This window comes from Brienomyrus brachyistius, chromosome 4 (assembly GCF_023856365.1).
Source record: "Brienomyrus brachyistius isolate T26 chromosome 4, BBRACH_0.4, whole genome shotgun sequence".
Taxonomy (NCBI): Eukaryota; Metazoa; Chordata; class Actinopteri; order Osteoglossiformes; family Mormyridae; genus Brienomyrus; species Brienomyrus brachyistius.
In genome coordinates this window covers 22,238,007-22,259,087 of record NC_064536.1, presented here as the reverse complement: position 1 = coordinate 22,259,087, position 21,081 = coordinate 22,238,007, and the positions used below count along the sequence as shown (strand labels likewise).

General features: G+C 44.0%; 1 protein-coding gene and 1 long non-coding RNA gene across 2 annotated transcripts in view; one reads left to right on the top strand and one right to left on the bottom strand.

Moving 5' to 3' along the window:
• LOC125739835 (uncharacterized) overlaps positions 1-21,081 on the top strand; it is a 36,489-nt gene that overhangs the window by 311 nt on the left and 15,097 nt on the right. The gene's annotated exons all lie outside the window — the stretch shown is intronic.
• dync2i1 (dynein 2 intermediate chain 1) lies at positions 83-13,507 on the bottom strand. The gene is made up of 22 exons (XM_049010304.1): positions 13,373-13,507; positions 12,922-12,975; positions 11,642-12,704; positions 11,377-11,444; positions 11,005-11,244; positions 10,816-10,905; positions 10,116-10,332; positions 9,904-10,006; positions 9,534-9,663; positions 9,338-9,449; positions 8,518-8,612; positions 8,238-8,367; positions 7,589-7,761; positions 6,603-6,765; positions 6,360-6,473; positions 5,552-5,613; positions 5,322-5,373; positions 5,090-5,150; positions 3,711-3,810; positions 3,250-3,381; positions 886-1,109; positions 83-748 (listed from the first exon to the last, which is right to left on the bottom strand). The coding sequence occupies exons 1-22, from the start codon at positions 13,385-13,387 to the stop codon at positions 577-579; spliced, it is 3,570 nt and encodes a 1,189-aa protein (XP_048866261.1). The 5' UTR covers positions 13,388-13,507; the 3' UTR covers positions 83-576.

The following is a 21,081-nucleotide window of genomic DNA, read 5'->3' as shown; positions in this document are numbered from 1 at the left end:
TAAATGCATTTTCTTCTGTGAATATTATGATTAATCTGTTCATTTTTTGATTATTAAATGATACATACTTGAAGGAAGAAAGCATAATTATTAAGCTTTATTAACATAAAAAATTTCTGTACAGAAATACTTTTAACATAAAAATGATATATATTCATATTTTGTCAAATCGTGTATTTGCGAGTGTTTTTTTAAACGTTTCCTCTCATTCTGACACGAGACCCACATCAGATCTTTGGCATGGGTTTGAGACGTCAGTCTGATGTTCTGCGAGATGGAGCAGTTCTTCAAAGAACCAGGCAATGTGTTTCCCCTGGTATCAAGGTTTCTGGGGTGGGGCTTATAACAGCCCAGGTAACGTGCTGCCAGAATTCCGCTACAATAGCAGAGCGTTTGGCCCACAATCAGCGCCAAAGGGCGGCTACAGTAACATAGTTATTCATCTATATATAGAATGTTTGTTCTATATTGTTCTGCGTAATACATAGGCAGACAGAGCCTTCTAAGATGTTCTCGGTCATAGGAGCGTAGGTGGGGGAGGAGTCTGGCCTCCAGTGAGATGCAGGGGCAGCCGCATCAGTAAATGTCACCAGCCAGGTTCTGTAACCGCTCCAGCTCACAGTGCCCCGGCGCCGTCCAACTCCTGCTGAGATAGTGGATTTCCAGCTGCCCTGAGTGCGTGGCCAGCAAGATCCCCGAAAACGAGTTCTGCTTGGATGGATCCCCGAAAACAGCCATGGAGGTGATACTGGAGAAACAGAAGGGGAGGAATGGAGAAAGGGCAGCTGATAACTAATGATAATCCCATCGTGTTAATATGCCAATGACCAATGTCGGAATGGCAGACCTTCCTGTCGAACAATCACCAAAGGCGGGATCACACACCGGTCAGGATGCACCTTCTCCATGGCAACCGGCTCAGACTCTTTCTGCAGCAAGTCCCACATGCAGATGATGGAGGTGGCCGGGTCCAGCGTGCAGAACATTGCTGGCCTGGTGAGGGACCATCTGGCTGAGAGTGTGGATCCACCGACGCCGCAAGACCACTCCATGATGGGAGACTCACTTGAGACTGAGTGGAGCCTCATGCTGCCGTCGCCACAGGCCACCTATGAAGATAGGGTGTTTCTAAAAAAGCGTAGCTATGGCTGGAGAGATGAGGCCTTGAATGCCATCTTTCCTGGAAGTTTGGTGGGCTGGAGATGTGATTTATATACTTGTTGCAAGAAGATGGACATGGGCATCCCAGGCTGGGAGCAGTCAGATGATAAGGGGTCTGTGTACCTCAATGATCCTAGGAGCTATGTTGTTGGGGCAACAGTATGTACGGCCTCCCAAAGCAAATTGGTCTTAGGTGAGGGGCCAGATATAACGTGATTCAAATTACCCTTATGAAGAAGAAAAACAATGAAGAAGAATCCCCATCTGCAACAGGGGTTTGACCTACATGATCCTGTTCTCCTGTAGGCCCACCACCCATAGCAGGAGCCATTAGGGACCAGTACAACATGGATTAGGCAGCAGTCAACGGCAGGGGTGGGGCAGACCGATTTCTAGACACCGAGACTGGCTTTAGAGACACAGAACCTAACCTCTAGTGGGAAAGGAGCCTGAGATAGTGCAAGAGGTATCTACCTGAGAACAGGTGTGGCTCATTAGAAGCCGGGTAAGACTGAGAACCTACTGGACAGTAGCTCTCCAGGACCGGAGTTGGAAACCCCTGATCTAGATATAGGGCGTTAGAAGGTACCCCTACGGGGACTCCTTTGTACTGCTGGGGGACACTAGATTTACCGAGTTTAAATTCTCACGTGGGTAACAACAGTAAAATCTGGAAGAGTGCGACTGAGAAAAAACCCATACGCCTGCCCATTCTGAACCCGAGTACAGCAGAACACCCCATTCCCGAGGAGCCCAAGTAATTTTCTCCAAAGGCCAAATTCCATCAGCAACACAAAACCATGGTCCACCAAAATTTGCCAATGGCGCTGCGGCTGTAACGCAGTTAGTGCCTTTTGCAGCGGCAATCCTCAAAACCAGAGAAGCAGACCAGCAATTAAAGGAGCCATTATGGTGAAGAGCAAGGCCTTCTGAGCTTGGAAGCCTGTGAGGCTCTGAAGGCAGCAGACAGGTTCCAAAAGGGCAAGAGGAGTGCAGTTTTGGCAGTTGTAGAAGCAAAAACTCTGGAGTAGTAAGAGTTTGATGAGAGAATGGGACATGACTTTCAATCAGTCTCTGGCAAGATTCGGGCAAGTCATCATATGACTGAAGAGAGGGAAGCAGGGATGTCGGGTGTTGGGAGGAGCACTTTGAGGATCTCCTAAATCAGGGGGGGGGCAATCTTATCCACAAAGGGCCGGTGTGTATGTGGGTTTTTGGGGTAACCTGTATATCAGCTGGTAAAACCCAGGTGTGAGGACTCTTCAGCCAATCCGTGCTCTAATTAGTAATCTAATTAGGGAGTTGCAGCGAAAACCCGCATACACACCGGCCCTTTGCGAATAAGATTGGCCCCCCCTGTCCTAAATCCCACAGACACACCTTCCTTGGCTTGGAGGAAAGCAAGTCCCAGGTTGCAGAGGGGGAATCACCAATCACTATTGCCGAGGTCACACAGGTATTCAAAAAACTCTACAGTGGTAAGGCTGTGGGGGTGGAAGAGATTTGCCTCCTGAAGGCAGGAAGTTCCTCCTTTTGACCCTCACACGGATACTGGAGGGTTCATGGGATTTTGTCCAACCAGTCAACATGTGTTTTGCGGACTTGGAAAAGGTATATGACCATGTCCCATGGGGGGTACTGTGGGGGGTGCGTCAGGAGTATAGGGTAACTTTATGAACAAAATTCCTATGTACAGCTAAGGGGTGAAGGGAGTCTGGTTTGGGGGCCATAGCATCAGATTATTTGCTTTCTGCAGATGATAAGGTCCTGTTGGCTTCATCAATCTGTGACATGAAGCCTGAACTGAGGCAGTTTGCAGCCAAGTGTGAAGTGGCGAGGATGAGGATCAGCACGTCCATGTTTGAGGCCATGGTCCTCAACCGGAAAAGGGTGGATCAGCCCCTCCAGGTTAAGGATGAGATAGTACCAAAAACTCCAAGTGAAAAATTCACTGCTGCCACGAAACTACGACACTGCAGGAACAAAAAGCTGCACCGTAGATCCTCAGCAGGTCACTGAACACGGTAGTTAATCTGGTCAGGTTTGAGAATGGCATCTCCCACCCGCCTAACCAGGAAGGCAGCTCACCAGGAAAATGGACTCGTCAAAGGGGGAGAAGTCCAGTGAGGTGACAGGAACGGGGCTCCGACCACCCTTCTGCGACCTGTAGAACGTGGGCGGGCTCCTCAACCCGTGACGGGTTCCATGGTACACCAGGTTCTGAAACAGGATGCAGATGGCATTAATGTACAGCTGATATACAACATCCCCTTTAACGTACTGTACTACAGAACACATGCCCTTTATGTGTGTCCTGCTATAGAACACATCTCCTCTTAGTGTGTCATCCTCCAGAACAACCGATGCTCACAATGATACATACATTTATCTACATGTGTATACACCAGCTGAGCATACATCTGTCTAGCTTATCGCACTGATGATGACAATTACGTCCAGTAGCATTCCGGATTCCCCGAGGATGCCCTCCTCGCCACAAACAGCCCGTCCGCCACGACAAACGCATTAAGAGAGAGCTGGATGCTAACCATGTCTGTGCCCACGTAGAAGTGCTTAGAGTCAGAGGGGTGGAACTTGAGCAGCAGGCTCTGAATGGAGTCCAGGGCGAGGGCTTCCACTGGGGAGGAACTGGCATCCATGAAAACATACAAAGACAATTTTAAAGCTCTTTATCTGGGCGGTAAGTGTAAATTCACTTGGAAAACATTACAATGTACGCATATTAAGAGTGACACAATAAGAGCTAACACAAATTTCTTCTGTTTTCCTACAAGTTACTCTTGTTGGACGGCCAGATGAACACCGCTTCAGTTCCCAAACCTCTCCTCAGGGGCACCCCAGACATTCCATGTATTCCTTACATTTCATCAGCAGCTCACTAGATTAATTAAATTACATAAATAACCCGATGAAGGTTAGATTAGCATAATAAGGTGTGGTAGGTCTCTGTGCTCTTTATGAGCTCTGGCGTCTCCAGTCTTAATGTTAAATAGTGTTCTTTTTCTGAGCAAACTAACACCTGATTCATGAAAATAGCCTTAAACGTTTCTTTTGACTGCCTAAAGACTGGTTCATACTTCTCTGCACAAGCGAAATGTTCATAGTTCTCTGGTCAAGCCATGTACTTTGTACACAATGGGTCGTATTCCTAGTATTATTATTATTAATAATAATAAATTATTATTCTGATATTCCCTGCCCATGTACCACAGCAGTGAGGTGTCTGTGTGTTTCTTTACATTTTACAAATTAAGAGAGCCAGCTCACGGGCCTGCCAATTTTGGTCAGCTAGCTGGCGTGAGATTTTCAATTTGTGGCAAGTCTGCAATCAAATATACATGTATTTACATGTATGTGACGCTTTTATTACCTTGTAAATAGTCTGTAGGGTTTGAGAACTAGCCCAACGTTCATCAAAAGCATCGGTGTTGGTGTTTAAAGTGGACGCTAGTGAATCGGACATACACAGCGTGGCCCGAGCTGCACAGACACAAATTTGCAGGCGTTCACCCAAGGAGGAGCAGTGACGTCATAAACATTCAAGAGGATGCGTCCGCTAGTTTGCGTGCGGAGAACTATGAACCAGCCTTAAGACGTTTGCACAGAACTGTATATATCAGGGGTGTGGAACTCCAGTCCTGTAGGGCTGGAGCCCCGTGCAGCTTAAGCTCCTTCCCTGTTCCACCATGAATGATTCAGCTCAAGAGCTTTGTGGCAATTAGCACAAGGAGTTGAATCAGGTGTGTCAAATGAGGGGAAACCCAGAAATGTGGCGGAAAGGGTTCCGGCCCCCCAGGACTGGAGTTGTGGCACGCATGGTATATATGTAAACATATCAGTGCCAATGGAGGGAATCAGCTTAAGATGCCAAGCCTGAGGATATCGCGGCGCTGCCCTAGGCTCTTACCGCTGGAGCACAGCGACGGCAGAGCTGTGCAGCAGTTTCACTCTCCCTCCGGGCCTGAGGCCTGCAAACGTAAAACAAACCACATGCTGTATAACCTCATCCGCTCCAATCCCCGTTCCCATGCAGAGAGAGCCAAAAAAGCAAAACTGGCCCATCCATCTCGGTATCCTTTTTCTGTCTCTCTTTCCTGTCTATCTCATTCTGTCCATCCCTACCTCTCTTTCCGACTCACCTAGGTTGCTGTGGGATCCTGCCTCGTCGCCTTGCGGAAGCTCGACCACCACCTGAAACACACCCAGCCAGAGTGAACCAACGCAATAACAATTACAATTATGTCACAATCGCAAATACAATTTAATGGCGTGACCAAGGAGACGGCAGTAAGAAAACCAGGTGAGAGGGAGCTAACTAAGGCTTTGAAGGCAAGGCGCAATTTGAAGGCGGACTGAACGGAAAACTCACCCACAGGTTCAACACCCCCTTCTCGTCGAGGGACCCTAACTGGAAGGACATCCCTGAAGATTCTAAAGCCGAAAAATCACTGCTGTCAAAAACGACGTTAAACCCCACAGCGGGTACACAAACAAAAAACAACAAGAAAAAGCAAAAGGCGATATCTGCATGAAAGTGAAGTGTTTGAATGCTGCACAAAATCCTGGATCTACACTCAGTAGCCAGTTTTGTGAATGGCAACTGCCTGCTCCCCCTAACGGTTAACCATGTGGCATGTGGTTAACCATACAGCATCACATACCGTTTAGATAAGAATTAGAATGACTAAGATGCATGATTTAATCTAATGTGAATATCCTATGATTGGTGAGCCGAGCATGGTGGTTCAGCAACAGCCTCTATCCTTGAATTTTGATGCACACAGATGTGTAGGGTTTACAGCATAACAGCCATGTGTAGAATGATTTCTCTGAACATACAATACTTGTGAACTTGAAACGGTTCGGGAGGCAAATTGGCTCCAACCCAGTATAAGTTAGGTGTCCCTAACACAGTGGTGACTGAGTATATGTATTTCCGTGTGATCTTGGCATTAAATTTAAACAGTATGAAAGCATTTGTACCACATGCCTCCCTTACTGTTAAGTAACTCCTCATTGTGTTATTTTTAATAATATGCTTATTTACAGGAAGCACAGGGCTGGAGAGAGAAACTGGCTCACGGGCCCAGATACACGCAACTGTGGCAGGGGAGGACAAAAATGTAGCCATTACAGCGTCCTCGCCCCCTGGGAAGGAGAAAGACGCCCTGCTGTACCTTCCTGCCACGGCAGCTGAGGAAAGCTGTCTCTGTGGGCCTCTGGTGTGGAGGGAGGGATGGGCTCCACTGCCATCACTGGGGAGAGGTGGCCAGAGGCTGCAAGTACTGCGTCTGTATGGGGACGGACACACACACACATTCCTCCATGTGGCTACTCGACATGTACAAACACACACACAGAGTGTTCACCTTTGTCATACTGATCTGTTTCCTGTATATGTATGAAACACAGGCGCCCACCAGTGGAGAAGGTTGGGTAGCGAAGGGTCCAGTCTTGCTCCCCGATCCTGATGCTGCAGTGCAGGCTGGACTGCTCCCGCAGATCCCAGAGTACCAGGGAGCCCACAGCCGTGCCGGCAAACACGAGGGACGCCTTCCCGGGGCCAAAGCAGCAACAGGACACCTGGGAAAGAGGCGGGGCCACAAGGGTCAAGGGCCGCCGATACAGCCAGCATCACAAAGGCCTTTCATCGAGAACTGTTTGTTAATGAGGGCAGCAGGTGTTCAACCAAAATCCACAGGTCCAATTAAGTCTGGTGCTGCAACTTGAGAATTAATTCTGGCTTTATTAATGGGAAATAATGTAAAGGAAAAACAAATAAATTCTTCATCTCCGTACGTGAAGTTCAACTGAAAAGCATATTAACAACAAATGAGTCTGATAAAAAACAAGCTATGTGGAAAGGAACATGTCTGCTTTATAAATAAATAAATGCTAAATAAATAAATAAATTGCTCAGCATCACCAATAAATAAAATTGAAAAATAGACAAAAAAAAACATTTCATTTCAACCTGAAATATTTTCAACCAAATTTCTAACTGAAATGTCTCATCTCCATTCTGTATATAAGCTTTTATTTCCAACTCAAATGTCTCACATCCAATCTGTACATCCATCCATTTTCTTGTCCTATTCATGGTTGCGGGGGGATCCCAGGATGGGGTGCCAACCCATCTCAGGGCACACTCACACACCATTCATTCAAACAAGTGCACTTATGTGCAATTTGGTAACTCCAATCAGCCTCGGCATGTTTTCGGACTGTGGGGGCAAACAGGAGTACCTGGAGAAAACCCCACGACGACACGAGGAGAAGATGCAAACTCTCGGCGGACACCTGAAGCCAGGGCTCAGAGGCGTGAGGTGACAGTGCTAACCACTGCACCACCGCGCCGCCCCTCCCATCTCTACACAAGGTTTTACTTCTGAATTAACTGCCTCACCTCTGACTCGTAGACAAGGATTTTCTGTGGACATGAAGGCTCCCAGATGTTCCAGATGCAAAGGATGGTTTTGCTGTCCAGGTGCACGGCACTGGGTCTGGCAGAGGGCCGATGTACAGACAGCACTGTCTGCCTCTGCGTCTGGGAGAACACCATAAGACTGACCTCTCGACCTGCGGTGGAGGGTATGGGGGTCGTGGAGAAGGCAAGGCAGCCGGGTTAGCGACCCGTAGCAGCGTGTCCCACCTGAGGGTTCGGCCACAGTAACACAAGGACCTCTCTACACAAAGCCGTCATGTACTTATTCACCTTCCCAAGCAGTACGCTGTACCCATTACCTTAACAAAAACTCACTGTTAAACTGATAAAGTGGAATGGGATCTGCTGATGAAAACAAAAATGAAAACCAATACAGGCCACAGAGGATAGTGGTGAATCTGGTTAACCTTAAAAAGTAGCTGGCTCAGATCCCCGGAGAGGCCCAGCTGATGTACAGTAAGGTACAGGTAAATGTTATTAACTTTAAATCTCAAACCCCTTCCCATTTTACCCTAACCCCAAACGCTCCCAACGATACTTTGGCTAAAGATACTTTTAGCTGGTTTGGAAATGCCTCATATTGGACAGCAGGGGGCGGTGTGCAGCTCACCGTGCAGGAAGGGCATGCCGGAGCCGAGCTGCAGGCGGCCGTCGCTGAAGGGCAGGGCGTCCCTCTGCAGGTTGGGCTTGCAGAGCGAGAACCTCTCGAGCCGGTCTTCTTCTAGAAGGACAGTCATCACCTGGCAAAGGGCGAGGGGGGTTTCATACAAGCATCAGCAGACGTCGCTGCCCCGTCCAAGTAATGGAGATGCACTCACACTGACACACTAGTAATACGGGCAACTTAAAAATTAAAGTTCTCCGCTTAACCCCACTACAGCGACCCTCACCTGAGAGGCGGAGAGCAGGAAGGCCGCCAGCCGTGGAGATGCCAAGCTCTCGCCTCCTGTGTGTTTGTCTGAGGCCTCACCGGTGAGACCCGGACCTGCGAGGATGCAGAAACAGGCAAGTAAAATACTATTTACAGGATAACATGCTAAGTGCTAATACTAATTACAGGATAACATGCTAAGAGCTAATACCATGTACAGTACAGGATAACATGCTAAGCGCTAATACTATTTACAGGATAACATGCTAAGCGCTAATACCAATTACAGGACAACATGCTAAGTGCTAATACCATGTACAGTACAGGATAACATGCTAAGCGCTAATACTATTTACAGGATAACATGCTAAGTGCTAATACCAATTACAGGACAACATGCTAAGTGCTAATACCATTTACAGTACAGGATAACATGCTAAGCGCTAATACTATTTACAGGATAACATGATAAGTGCTAATACCATTTACAGTACAGGATAACATGCTAAGCGCTAATACCATTCAAAATAGCGGTCGATCTTTAATACACTCCCAGGCGATTGTGACAGTGTGAGACCACCATTGCCTGGTTGGTACATTATGTTGAGGGGGACCACCCCCCAGGTTGTCGCAACATGGAAGTTTTTTTTTTTTCTTTGTAAAAGTAGCTTTCATTGTAGAGATGAAAGATAACATGCTAAGTGCTAGTAGCTTTTACTACACAGATTCCATACTAAATTACATCACTGCAACTGGAATTCACAGCAAGTCCTACAGTCCCTAGAAAGCATATGTGATGTGATGTGATGTGTACGGCCACAATACACTCCAAACCTCACCCCCACAGACTAAGCCACGGTCAGCTGGGTGTTGGGTCCACCTGTCGCTGGTCTCCACCTCCTCTGTCTGAACATCCCTGTCCACATCATCTTCGCGACACTGGGCGTAGGCCTGTCCAGATGGACGTAAACGCCGTCAGTGATTACCTGCCGCCGAGGCCACCCCTCAGCGGCAAACGGGTCCCGGGAGACACACCTGTTTCGTGTCGGTCGATCCGAAGCTCTTTATGTACATGTCGTACTCGGTCAGCGGAGGCAGGTCCAGCAGTGAGAGCGTGACAGAGAAGTCGAGGTCGACCAGTCGCAGAAGCTCTGCGCTGCGCTTCCTGCGGCATGCCGTGAACCAAGCCATTATAGTTTCCTCCCCACACTTAATTCTGGTTTCCTATTATAATATCAGCCACCTATTTCATATTTTGAATATATAGTTAAAAACCGAATAAATGGAGTCAGATGACAAGCTGGGGAATTTAAAATGAATACAAGTTTACAGAGAAATGGTTCTGCGTGGAGCTTAGGTGTGCATATTTAGCATTTTTTAAAGTGAAGAGACTGCAGTTGCATACTTCTGCTTGCTGCCTATTTTTTTGCTCATCTCCCGGTGCTTTGCAGCCACAAAATCGATGAATTTCCCCTGCTGGGTGGTCCTGCTATGGGAAACCGCACCATCTGCAAACAAACCAAGTGGCACAGATGACGTTTTAGCCCATGTGACTAGAGGGACTGGCTCTCACACCCAAACAAAGTGATGTGGTTGGGTCCTTAACCGCTACGCCACCTGGTGTCCCATCTCTGCCAGCCTCTTCGCACTCCCCCATTTGCAGTGTTGACTGAACGGAGCCGAGTCGACGGTTCTCTGCCTCCATGGCCCTCTGAATGACCTCCACTTCCTTCCTTTGTTGGGCACTCATCTGCTCCCCTCTCCCGCCACCTCCCTCGTCACTCCCACCCACCTCGTCGCTGTCATCAGCCTCCTCAAAGTCCTCCTCATAGTCCTTCAAGTGGAAAACACCACATCGTGAACGACACAGGCCACGTTATGACTAAAAAGGTTGAATAGCAGCACGGCAATAAGGAAACCCTGTTCAGTGAAGAGTGTTTTCCGTCTCATGTTAGTATCCTCGTGGAAAAAACATAGCTTCCTCAGCATGTATGCAAGTAATGGTATCCATATCTCACAGTTAGACACCTACTGAAGAAGTCATAGGCAATGGATCTCTGACACTGGTTATACCCATTACAAGCAAAGCTAGCATAAACTGCTAATCGGGAACAACAATAATTTTCCAAAGCAGGCCCTTGATTGGGACATACACTGAAACACTCAGCACTCTTAAACGACCTACCAGGGCTACACAGATGCAAGGAGATCACGACACATTGAAAGGTTAAAGATAACCGGTGAAGGTTTCCTGTGATTTTATTAATTGCCGTGACCAATGAGATTGTTGCATCTCCCATGACGTCGAGGCTCCTACCTCAAAGTCTTCCTCATATTCCTCTGCACCTTCCTCCTCCACCTGCTTCTCAGAAGACACGCTACTAACCTCAGGGTCCCCTATCTTGGCCTGCAGCCAAAAATTTGGAAGACTAAGCACAAGAAAACCCAGAGACGGGCACACATCCACGGTCCATAGCCATTCGCAAAGTGATTTCGAATTCCTCACCTCCGGTTCTGCAAGGTGTCTCCTCCCGAAGCCGGGCTTCTCAGGACCCCCCTGAGCCGAATGCCTCTGGCTGCCAGCAGTCAGCTTGGCCAGGGCTTTGCCAGGGTCCCGGTCCTCCCTGCGCCTCCCCTCCCGGTGCCTGTCGTCCTTTCTCCTCTCCATGTCCCTTCGCACATCCTCCCTGCGCATCTCCTCCCTGTCTCCGGACAGCTTGTCGCGCCTCCGGCTCTCGCCGGCCTCCTGCAGGGAGACCCAGGCCCAAGGCAAAAACTCAGGTGGCACTGAGCTGCGGCAGCCGTATCAAACTAACACGTTTCGCACCCATTTCTGTACGCCTGTCAAACCTCTCCCCAAGCTGCCTGGGACTCTTACCCGCTGTTCCCTCTCTCTTCGCCTTCTTTCCCTCTCCTCTTTTTCCTTGTGACGCTGTTCCTTGTATTCTGAATGATGTAACAAGAATTGATTATGCACAGAAATTAAAAAATAATGAGATGTTTTCATAAATGTTTTCAGCTCAGATCATCAAGAGTGTTTGTACATGTCATCTAACAAAAAAAAAAACTTTTGTACTGATATTAGATGCTTTATGACAAGTAGTAAATATGAAACGGAACAGAAATATTGATAGTTATCTTACCCTTATCTTCTTTTTGCCTTGAATGTTGCCCATCTTTGTGTCGTCTGTGTTCATTTGGCGGTTCCAGAAACTTGCCCTGTACCTTGTCTTTTGACTGGTCATTTTCCTTAACATGTCTGATGCTGTGACTCCATCCTTGGTCCTTGTACCCATCTTTCTCCTTCCACCTTTCCTGATCTTTTTCCCTGTCCCTCTCTCTTTCCCTCCCCTCCCCATACTCTCGGCCCCGCTCAGCTCTCCTTCTCTCTGTCTTCCTGTGCTCCTTCTCTGCCCTCTCATGTCCTTTGTCATAGTCCCTTTTCTCGATTCCCTCCCATTCTTGTCTTCTTTCTGGCTCTCTTTTATCTCTCTCTTCTGCTTTTTCCCTTCTGGTATCTTTCCTTGGGTGTTGATCTCTCTCCCTCTCCAAATCTCTGTGTCTTATCTTTTCCCGAGTTCCATCGTCCCGGTCTCTGTCCCTCTCCAAATCTCTGTGTCTTATCTTTTCCCGAGTTCCATCGTCCCGGTCTCTGTCCCTCTCCAAATCCCTGTGTCTTATCTTTTCCCGAGTTCCATCGTCTCGATCTCTGTCCCTATCCAAATCCCTGTGTCTCATCTTTTCCCGAGTTCCATCGTCCCGGTCTCTGTCCCTCTCCAAATCCCTGTGTCTTATCTTTTCCCGAGTTCCATCGTCCCGGTCTCCGTCCCTTTCCAAATCCTTATGTCTTCTCCTTTCCCGAGTTCCCTCTTGCTCTTGCTCCAAGTCCCCGTGTCTTGCCCTTCCATGAGTTCGGTCTTGCTCTCTGTCCAAATCTCTGTATCTTGTCTTCTCCCGAGTTCGGTCTCGGTCTCTGTCCTTCTCAGTGTCTCTATGTGTTGTCCTTCCTTGAGTGTCATTCCGGTGTCTGCCCTTGTCCAAATCCTTGTGTTTAGATTTTCCCTCAGTTCCATCTCTCTCCTTGTGGGATGTCTTCTGTTGGTCTCTGTGTCTGCGATCTCCTGACTCTCCTCTCCTGGCTTTTCTATTATCATCCATGTCCAAATGGTCTCGCTTATTACCAGAGGCATCATCATACCTGTGGCCCTGAAAAAAAAATATATTATTAAACAAATATATATGTATAACTTCTCTAGCAACTGCCCTTGTACACATGAATTCCTGTCAGAATAAATTTAATTTAAATAACAAGAAGCCTCACAACCTTTAATAGGTCGCAGTAAACAACAGATGCCACTGATTCAATAGAAAAGACAATTTAACGTCATATTTATTTATATTAAGTAAATCACACTTATCTTACTCGCATGTGCTTTAATAAGTCCTCTGTTCTCCATGTATCTTCTTTTGACATTTTCTACATAGGAACATAATATTAATGACAAAATATTTCACTCAGTCAAGGGTGTAATAGCAAAAGCCTTCATCTACAATAGTTACGATTTGCGTGGGATAGATCCTGCTAACTAGTTTTGCGCAACAGGGGATTATAAATCTACACGTTATAAATGCACACGTTTGTGTATACTAGAGTGAGGGTCAATTTAACGTATACGTCGCATTTATATCACAATCAAGCTACCGATTTAACAACAGCTGAAAATCAAAATACTAACATGGAGGTATTTACATGATCTAGATTACTAACAGTTAGTTACAGATTTGATTAACTCGCCGTCGCTAGTACATCGTGTTCTCCGAACGGATAATTGTTTCAGAACCGTGAGCGTCAGCAATCCATGAAATTACTTTACCTTTTCAGAATACATTTCGGTATTTCCCCTGCCTATTGAAAACCGATCAATTCCTGAATGAGTAATTGCCTAGTACGCTGTGTTTACATCAATCGCCGCCATGACTCCGAATACATGCACTACGCATGCGCACATGGTTGAAACCAAGGTAACTGCGTCATGTTGTCTTAGAGACAGGATAAGTAAGTCAAAGCAGAAACATCGATGTGATTCAAAGAAACCCCAGGAATGGCGTGCCTGTGAAGATTGTAGAGACGTCGATTGAAAAAGCTGTTATGGTCTCATTTACTGCACGGATATATGTAGGCTGGGGACATAATTTTAAATTGAAACAAGACTGACACATTCAAACCCTCAAACCATGGAGACGAACAAATTTGGGTGAACAGCATTCAAGCTAACAGTGAGCGTTCCTTTATGTAAAGGTCTGTCACTATAGGATCTGAGTGACAGAATGGTCGTTGACATTTTCTACAATTTTGCATTATACATAGCAAGTCAATATGTATTAACACATATTGTCGTAAAGTATTGCTCAGTTTTTAACTACCCACATTCCACTTTACGACTTGTTTTAGTTACAGATTCAGTCTGCAGGGAACAGCGGTATTTTTTTTATAACCGCCTGCGCTTTCAGTCTAATGACGCGGGGTGGCACACTTGAGCCGCATTTTTAATCCTCTTATTTCGGGAAGGAGCTGCGCCGCCGATGGGTGTGACAGAAAGAGTAATCTCTGTCTTGTGAATCTATGATATCTAAGGAGGACTGCGTGCATAGATCACTAAGCAATCGTGCAAATGCTTCCTTTTTGGCCCACTGCATTGCTAAATAAAATGAACGATTTGAGTTAGGTTTATTATACAAGGCTAATATGAAAGTAGTAGGGGAGACCGGGAATGGTTATAACACTTTTTGCTTTACCACCTATAACTCACAAAATTTTTGAGCTAGAGTTTTTAAACATTTATACAAAATACCCACATTTGTTTGCTACAAACGGCACTAAATCAAATCTCTGCAAGAATATCACAGACCTTGTGAGTTCATGACAAATACATGGTGTTCCTTTGTTACAACCTACCCCACCACCGGGGTAGGTTGTAACACATGCTGGGGTGAGTTGTAACAGTTAGACAAAAGAAGCAAAAACATTGACCACACCATGCTGTATGCTTCAAAAAGGTTTTATTGAAATAAAAGAACAAGACCACAGAACAATGTCTTTCTCTCTGTGAATGACCATAACTCAAATCCACTTTTAGTTTGACTCAGGTGCTGTGTGTGTTTTATGTTATATATTACTGCCAGTTGATATGCAAACTTTTTGACCTAAAAGAATTTGGAATAGAAAACCTGAGTACATAGACACAAAAAATGTTTCCAATTGTCTGACACCTACGCTAGTATTCAGTTCTACTCTGGCCTCCAGTGGCTAACCTGTCATATGCTTACCTCACGTGGAGTCAGTCCATAATACAGGTCTGGTGCCTGAGTCAAATAGCCAGCCAGCACCTTCTCCTGCACCTCAGAGAAAACTTTGTTGCTACTGCGGTAACCTACACTTGGAAGATCACTGGACCCCTGGTCTCTCAGCTTCTGAAGTGATTTGCAGTATCTGCTCAGTGTTACATGGCAGATCCCATGTGCCTTCGCAACTGACCTGACTGACTCACCCTTCTTTGGGACTTCATCAGATGCTGGTTTTAAAACACTGGCAGGCACACCTCTTTCAGTTGTTCTTTTCCATTGTCTAGGTATTCTGTAAAATTATTAACATCAGGAAACTGTCCTTAGTTGTATGTAAGGGGATGGTTGTAACACTTTTTAAAGACATGTTACAACCCACCCCACTCCTCTTAGCCATTGTTTAGCTAGCTGTAGTAGGAGAGTGGCTTGAAATTAGCAAGGGATAAATGAATCACATTTTACCTAAGAAACTACAATTTAATCAAATATAAGTTATATGATTTTATCTGCAATAGTATAAATACTAAACAAAATATAGTCTTGGTCAAAAACTTTCTTACCTCAAAATCTGTTTTTTAATAATAGAATCTGCATGTATTTGTTCCCAGCCTTGATATCCACCATGTGGGTTTAGGGAGGAAGTGGGTAAACACTGAAATGATTATATGACTCTTATCCTATCCCTGATTGGTGGAATTGGGGGTGTTAAAACTCTCCCCATGTTACAACCATACCTGGTCTCCCCTACAATAAGTTCAGGCACCTTTGTGAAACTTCCTTATTTGTTTATTTGAAGCTTAAGTATACTAAGCACATTAGCAACTCCCTGTGAAATCCAAGATAATGTGTAATGATAAGAATTTAGAATGCCAAAGTGATAGTACAATCCACCACATTTTTCTTCAATTTGATACTTTAAAATATCACGACCGACATTTGGCAAATCTGGGTGATACACTATTAACAGGCTTAGGAGAGCTGCAAGGGCCACAGGGGATACTCCAAAATGTAATGCCTAACTGCTAATTTGATTACAAGGAGTTGCTTCTTCATCTAGATTTTCATTTTCAGTGTCACGTTAAACTCTGGTCCCAAAATGAGGAGCCTATAAACTCTCTTTTGAAGTGTCCATTCCCTCCCCTCCACTCTCCATATCTTCTCTCACCTCTCCACTCATGTCACTTATCTCTTCTACAACTTTTCCACTCCCTCCTCTCATTACTGCATTGCCAGCTTCTGCTTTCTGCTCTTTCATTTCCTCAATAATCTCATTCAGTCGCCTTCTCACATCCTTGCCTGCCCTTCGGGTTTTGATTATATTCATAGAACTGCATAGGTAACTGCAAATAACAGTTTTATTTTAACCCACTAAAAAATCTAAATTAGGCAAACATTGCTACCACTAGAGATAATACCCCATTCCCACCTTGTAGTTTATGGACAAACAGTGTAGAGAATAATAAAAAAGAGAGGTCAATACGAGCAGATTTCTAATGTTTTTACTTATTTCATTGATCTTCTTAATAATTCTGACTCGGGGAGATTAAGTAATGGGAAAATGCACGTCTTTGTAACAAGCGTTGCTTAGTTGTTTGGGATGAAAAAAAGAACATTTAAGTCTGGGTTATATATTAGGTACCGATTTATGTTCTCTGTATCTGTGAGAAGAATTTCAACCACAGGGCAACTCATCTGCTGGATCTAGATTATCGCAAAAAGTTGCCAGCTGCTGATCGAAGGTTTTCAAATAGAACTTTGTGGCTCAATATCAATAGGAAAGTGCCGGAGAAACATTTGCCAGCAACATTACTCAAAAGATTGCCATATACCGTCACCCGAAGAAGTGTGTTCGCTAGGTATGTTTATCAAAGTTATGGTAATTTCGTGGTAAACAATTTATTGTGGATGCTTGACAGTCGTTCTGCTACATGTAAGGCTAGAGCTCAAGGAATACAAACAGAGGTCACGTGCAACAAAGATGGCAGAGCAACAAATTTGTCTAGCTTGGCAGCTAACGTTAGCTGACTGGTCATATCAAGCCGTGGATCTTGTGTCTTCAATCGGCGGAAAAGGTAAAAAGTTATTAAAATGATGTCTGAACGTTATACTACTGACCTTATATCTATTTCACATAAGTCTGATGCAGTGAGTGTGCATCCGTATGCATTCCTAGGCACATCGCGGCCCCCGGCACCGACGATTGACAAGCTCTGCGAACATTTTGCGGCGCTGTCATTATCTGAAGATGTTGCGGATGGAAGCATCACCGACCCTGCCATGGAAATAACCAAAGGGGCCCTGGCCTGCATTCTGGATCGGGTAATCAAGGAGAACATGCAGGAGACCTGTGTTGGGTGCCACAGTTGTACACCTCTGTGTACAAGCGGACCTTCTCGTGGTCAGCAACATTAGTTCTTCATAAAATGCCGTGTATTGCAATGCCCAGTTCGCTTTCGGCTGTCTGCCTTATCGTATCTTTAGGAGCTGTGGCATTATGCAGTTTTTCCAAGCCGCGCCTTAGGAACCAGATACATTTTCCTAGCGTGCTCCATTTACTTAGCCCCGCTGAAAAAGACTGGTGAGAAACAGTAGCGCAACACTTAGGAGGGGTAGAATGAAACCCCCACCAGTTTCGTTAGTAGCCTTCTTCTTTCTTTTTAATGAGGCCCGTTTGTTTGCCAGTAGTTTAATACCGCTCTTTTGCTTTTTTAGTTGTACAATCTATGCTTTGGTTAAGGGGATGTTACCACACAGTACATTCAAAGCTATTTCACAAAGAGTGTTCAGCAAAGCCGGTGGTGCCGTCTTAAAATTTTCTTTCTCTGTCCCAGCTAACATTTAACGTTGACCCAACGTTGGTAGAACGTCGGACATAACGTCGGCCCAACGTCATTAGCAGACATTGGCCGGACGTGCATCTGCACATCGGGTTTACGTCAACTCAACGTCTGCAGCTAACGTAAAATGCACGTTGTCCCAACGTGTAGTAAACTAAATATAATGAAGAAGAAAATGATCAAAATTCTCTAAAAAGGGAACAAAAAGACACACATACTAAAAATTTCCAAATTAAATTTATTATATTGTCTTAAAATAAATTTTACAAGGGATATGAAATATTAAAATCCCCATAAAATCTAACTTTTTACATGTACAAAGTTCCGAGGTACCAAGTAAAACTGACATCAAGAAATACACAGCATCTTGAACATCAGGCATTACCCAGGATGACATCAACAACCCAAATACATGTAATATAGAATGTTTGAAGTCACAACTTGTTGCCTATAATTTATTTCAGGTAACCCTTAATATTCCAGTTGTTATGATAACAGCTATGTTAACAGGACATTGATAAATAATTCAACTCAGCAGTAACAATGAAAAATGAACATCATTAAATTGCATCACAAATAATAAAATCACCTTGAATTTTAAAACATTTGTACCCAATTATGTAAATTTTCTTGTACTTCCACTACAGGTAATACTTGTATTCTATGTACATAACACATGGTCCATTGTGAACGCTACAGTTTAATAAAGAAATATTAATATGACATTACCCTGCTTACACAATACATGTTTATGCAGAAAATGATTTAAAAGATATGCAGTTATATATCAGTTTTTTTGTCCCTGTCACAACTGTGGAATGTGTTAAACAAGTATCTGTACTCCGACCTAACACACAGCCCATTTATAAAATACCTATTTTAAATCAGTTACTTGTTAGGCATTGATTCAAACAATTTTAACCTAATATTCAGGAACACTTCAAAATGAAAGCCATTATAAACTACTTGACAGAAGCAGATATTTAAACAAATATTGGAAAATTTAAGACTAGTTAGAATAGTGGATGCCAACAGGACCAAATAATGTATCAACGCCTTTTTTAGTTATAAATGTGACCCATCACAACAAAACCGGTCATAAGTCGCTCAGAAATTGACCAGGTTAATATGGACTCGTCGTTCATTTCCATTTTGTAAGCTTATTGTGAAATAAGAGTGCAACAGATTAACTCGGATTTCACAAATTGCTGTCAAGTTCAGCACGATTTATAACCGGTTTTGTTGTGATAGGTCACAAATAAGGTAAGTGACTAGCTCTACATTTTGAGATACAATCTGCAAATAGGCACAGTTTCAACAGCCAAAATGACAACTTTTTTTCAAAAATTTGCAACTATGACATTTTTAAATAAAGGATGAACAGAATATTGCACCAATCTCTACGTGAGTTATACAAAAGTTATTTATAAAGTATAGACTAGATTATAATTTATAGTGAAACTGAAAGTGTGCAACACAAGATTCATCTCACAATTGATTGGTGATTTTACAAATTGCACCAATGACCAATATGATACATCAGCAAAAATTAATTCTTCATTAGATAAAAAATGTTCCAACCTTGAAAAGGATTCAAAACCAAATTGCCTGCTTACCATAATGTAAATTTACTGAAATTTAACTTTATTAGTAGCACCAAAAATAGATAGAAAAAATGAACAACTCCAGATTTGTGAAATATTGAACTTGTCCTAATAAATTAACTGTATCTCCAAAACTATTCACCTCAGCAAAGGCTCATCACGAGGCGAGCGAATAACCAGACATGTACTTTCAACAGGTAAAATAATTCTTCTAAGGGTATCTTCTAGGGTAAAGACAGCGTTATCTCTCATCAACTTTAAAATTATAGAACTTCATTTGGCAGAAAAATTGTTTGTGTACAAAACTAAATCATTGTGTAAAATATTGGTTAATGGAAGTACCCATAAACGTGCTCTTTACATCTCATCATCACTTTTGTCACTCAAGACAAATAGAATAGGTTTAGGATAGGTTTTCGTAATTACTATCGTAGTTTTCATTAGTTTTGTCAACTAGATGTTTCTATTTTTTCTAAGACCGGTCTGTATACTTAGTCTTGGGTTGATAATTAGATTCACTAAACTATTTACCTTCTTCCCTTCAGTAACTCTCAATCTGAAAGAGTCTGCAACTCTTACTATAGCGCCTTTCTTGAATGTACTGACCTTTTAAATCAGTGTTCTTTTAGGATACAGCTGAAAATATACTATTCAACTCAAACCATATGAACAACATGGCAAAAGAATTCAATAATGAACAGGACATTACATAGGATGTTTTTTATAATATGATTCGGTTCAATGTTCCGTTCAGTCCTCATCCATTTAATCAATGAGAGGTAATTGCACAATCCTACCACAATATCAGTGAGATGGTCTTCCAGTAGGAAAAATAAAGTTCAAACCGTGTCCCTTCGAGCCGGTTGTGACGTTGTCTCAGCCTCTTAAAGCGCGAAATCCTTGGGCAAACCTCGCCGTCCGATGTCCTCGTGCACGCGCGTCTCCTCACACATGCACACGAGCTAATGAACTTTCGTCGTTATCCCTCGATGCCCGGGTGGAATAAAAACCTGGCCAAAACTTCTCTGGTTAAGGTCGCTACCGTTTTAACAATCTGCAACACTGTTTTAACTAGAAAAGTTCCGAAATTCACCTTGAAAACTACAAAATTATTCAAACTTCGCGTCTCTGCTGCTTCTTTAGCCTGTTGCCGTTAGTCTCTCTCTCTCCTATGCACTACATTACTGCGCATGCACGAGGAGAAGGGAGGGGCACAACATTTTTTTTTATATGTAAATGTTTTCACCTGTAAATTAGACTATTTTACAAATCTTTGTTTTATGTCTTATCTTATAGTTAATTATTTACTAACTATTTATTTATTTTATTATTTACAATATTTGTAACCTGGGTTACAGACGCGATGAACGTCTGTCAGTAAGCTGAGGAAAACTTTCAACAGGATCAAGTTTATTTATTAGACACGCCTTGATAATAGCAATATAATTAAGTGTCTAAATAATCCTTTGAGAGTTTGCATGTTGACCTATGATGAACTCTTTAATTGGCAATTGAGAGTTGGCACAACGTGCATTTTACATTAGCTGCAGACGTTGAGTTGACGTAACCCAGACATTGAAAGTAGGTTGGCACATGGTCCCCATAATGTCCGTGGGACGCTGGTTTTACGTTGGCCACAGGGAATTGCACACATTTGCTTATCACTACTTGGTTTACTGCACGTTGGGACAACGTGCATTTGACGTTAGCTGCAGACGTTGAGTTGACGTAAACCCGATGTGCAGATGCACGTCCGGCCAACGTCTGCTAATGACGTTGGGCCGACGTTATGTCCGACGT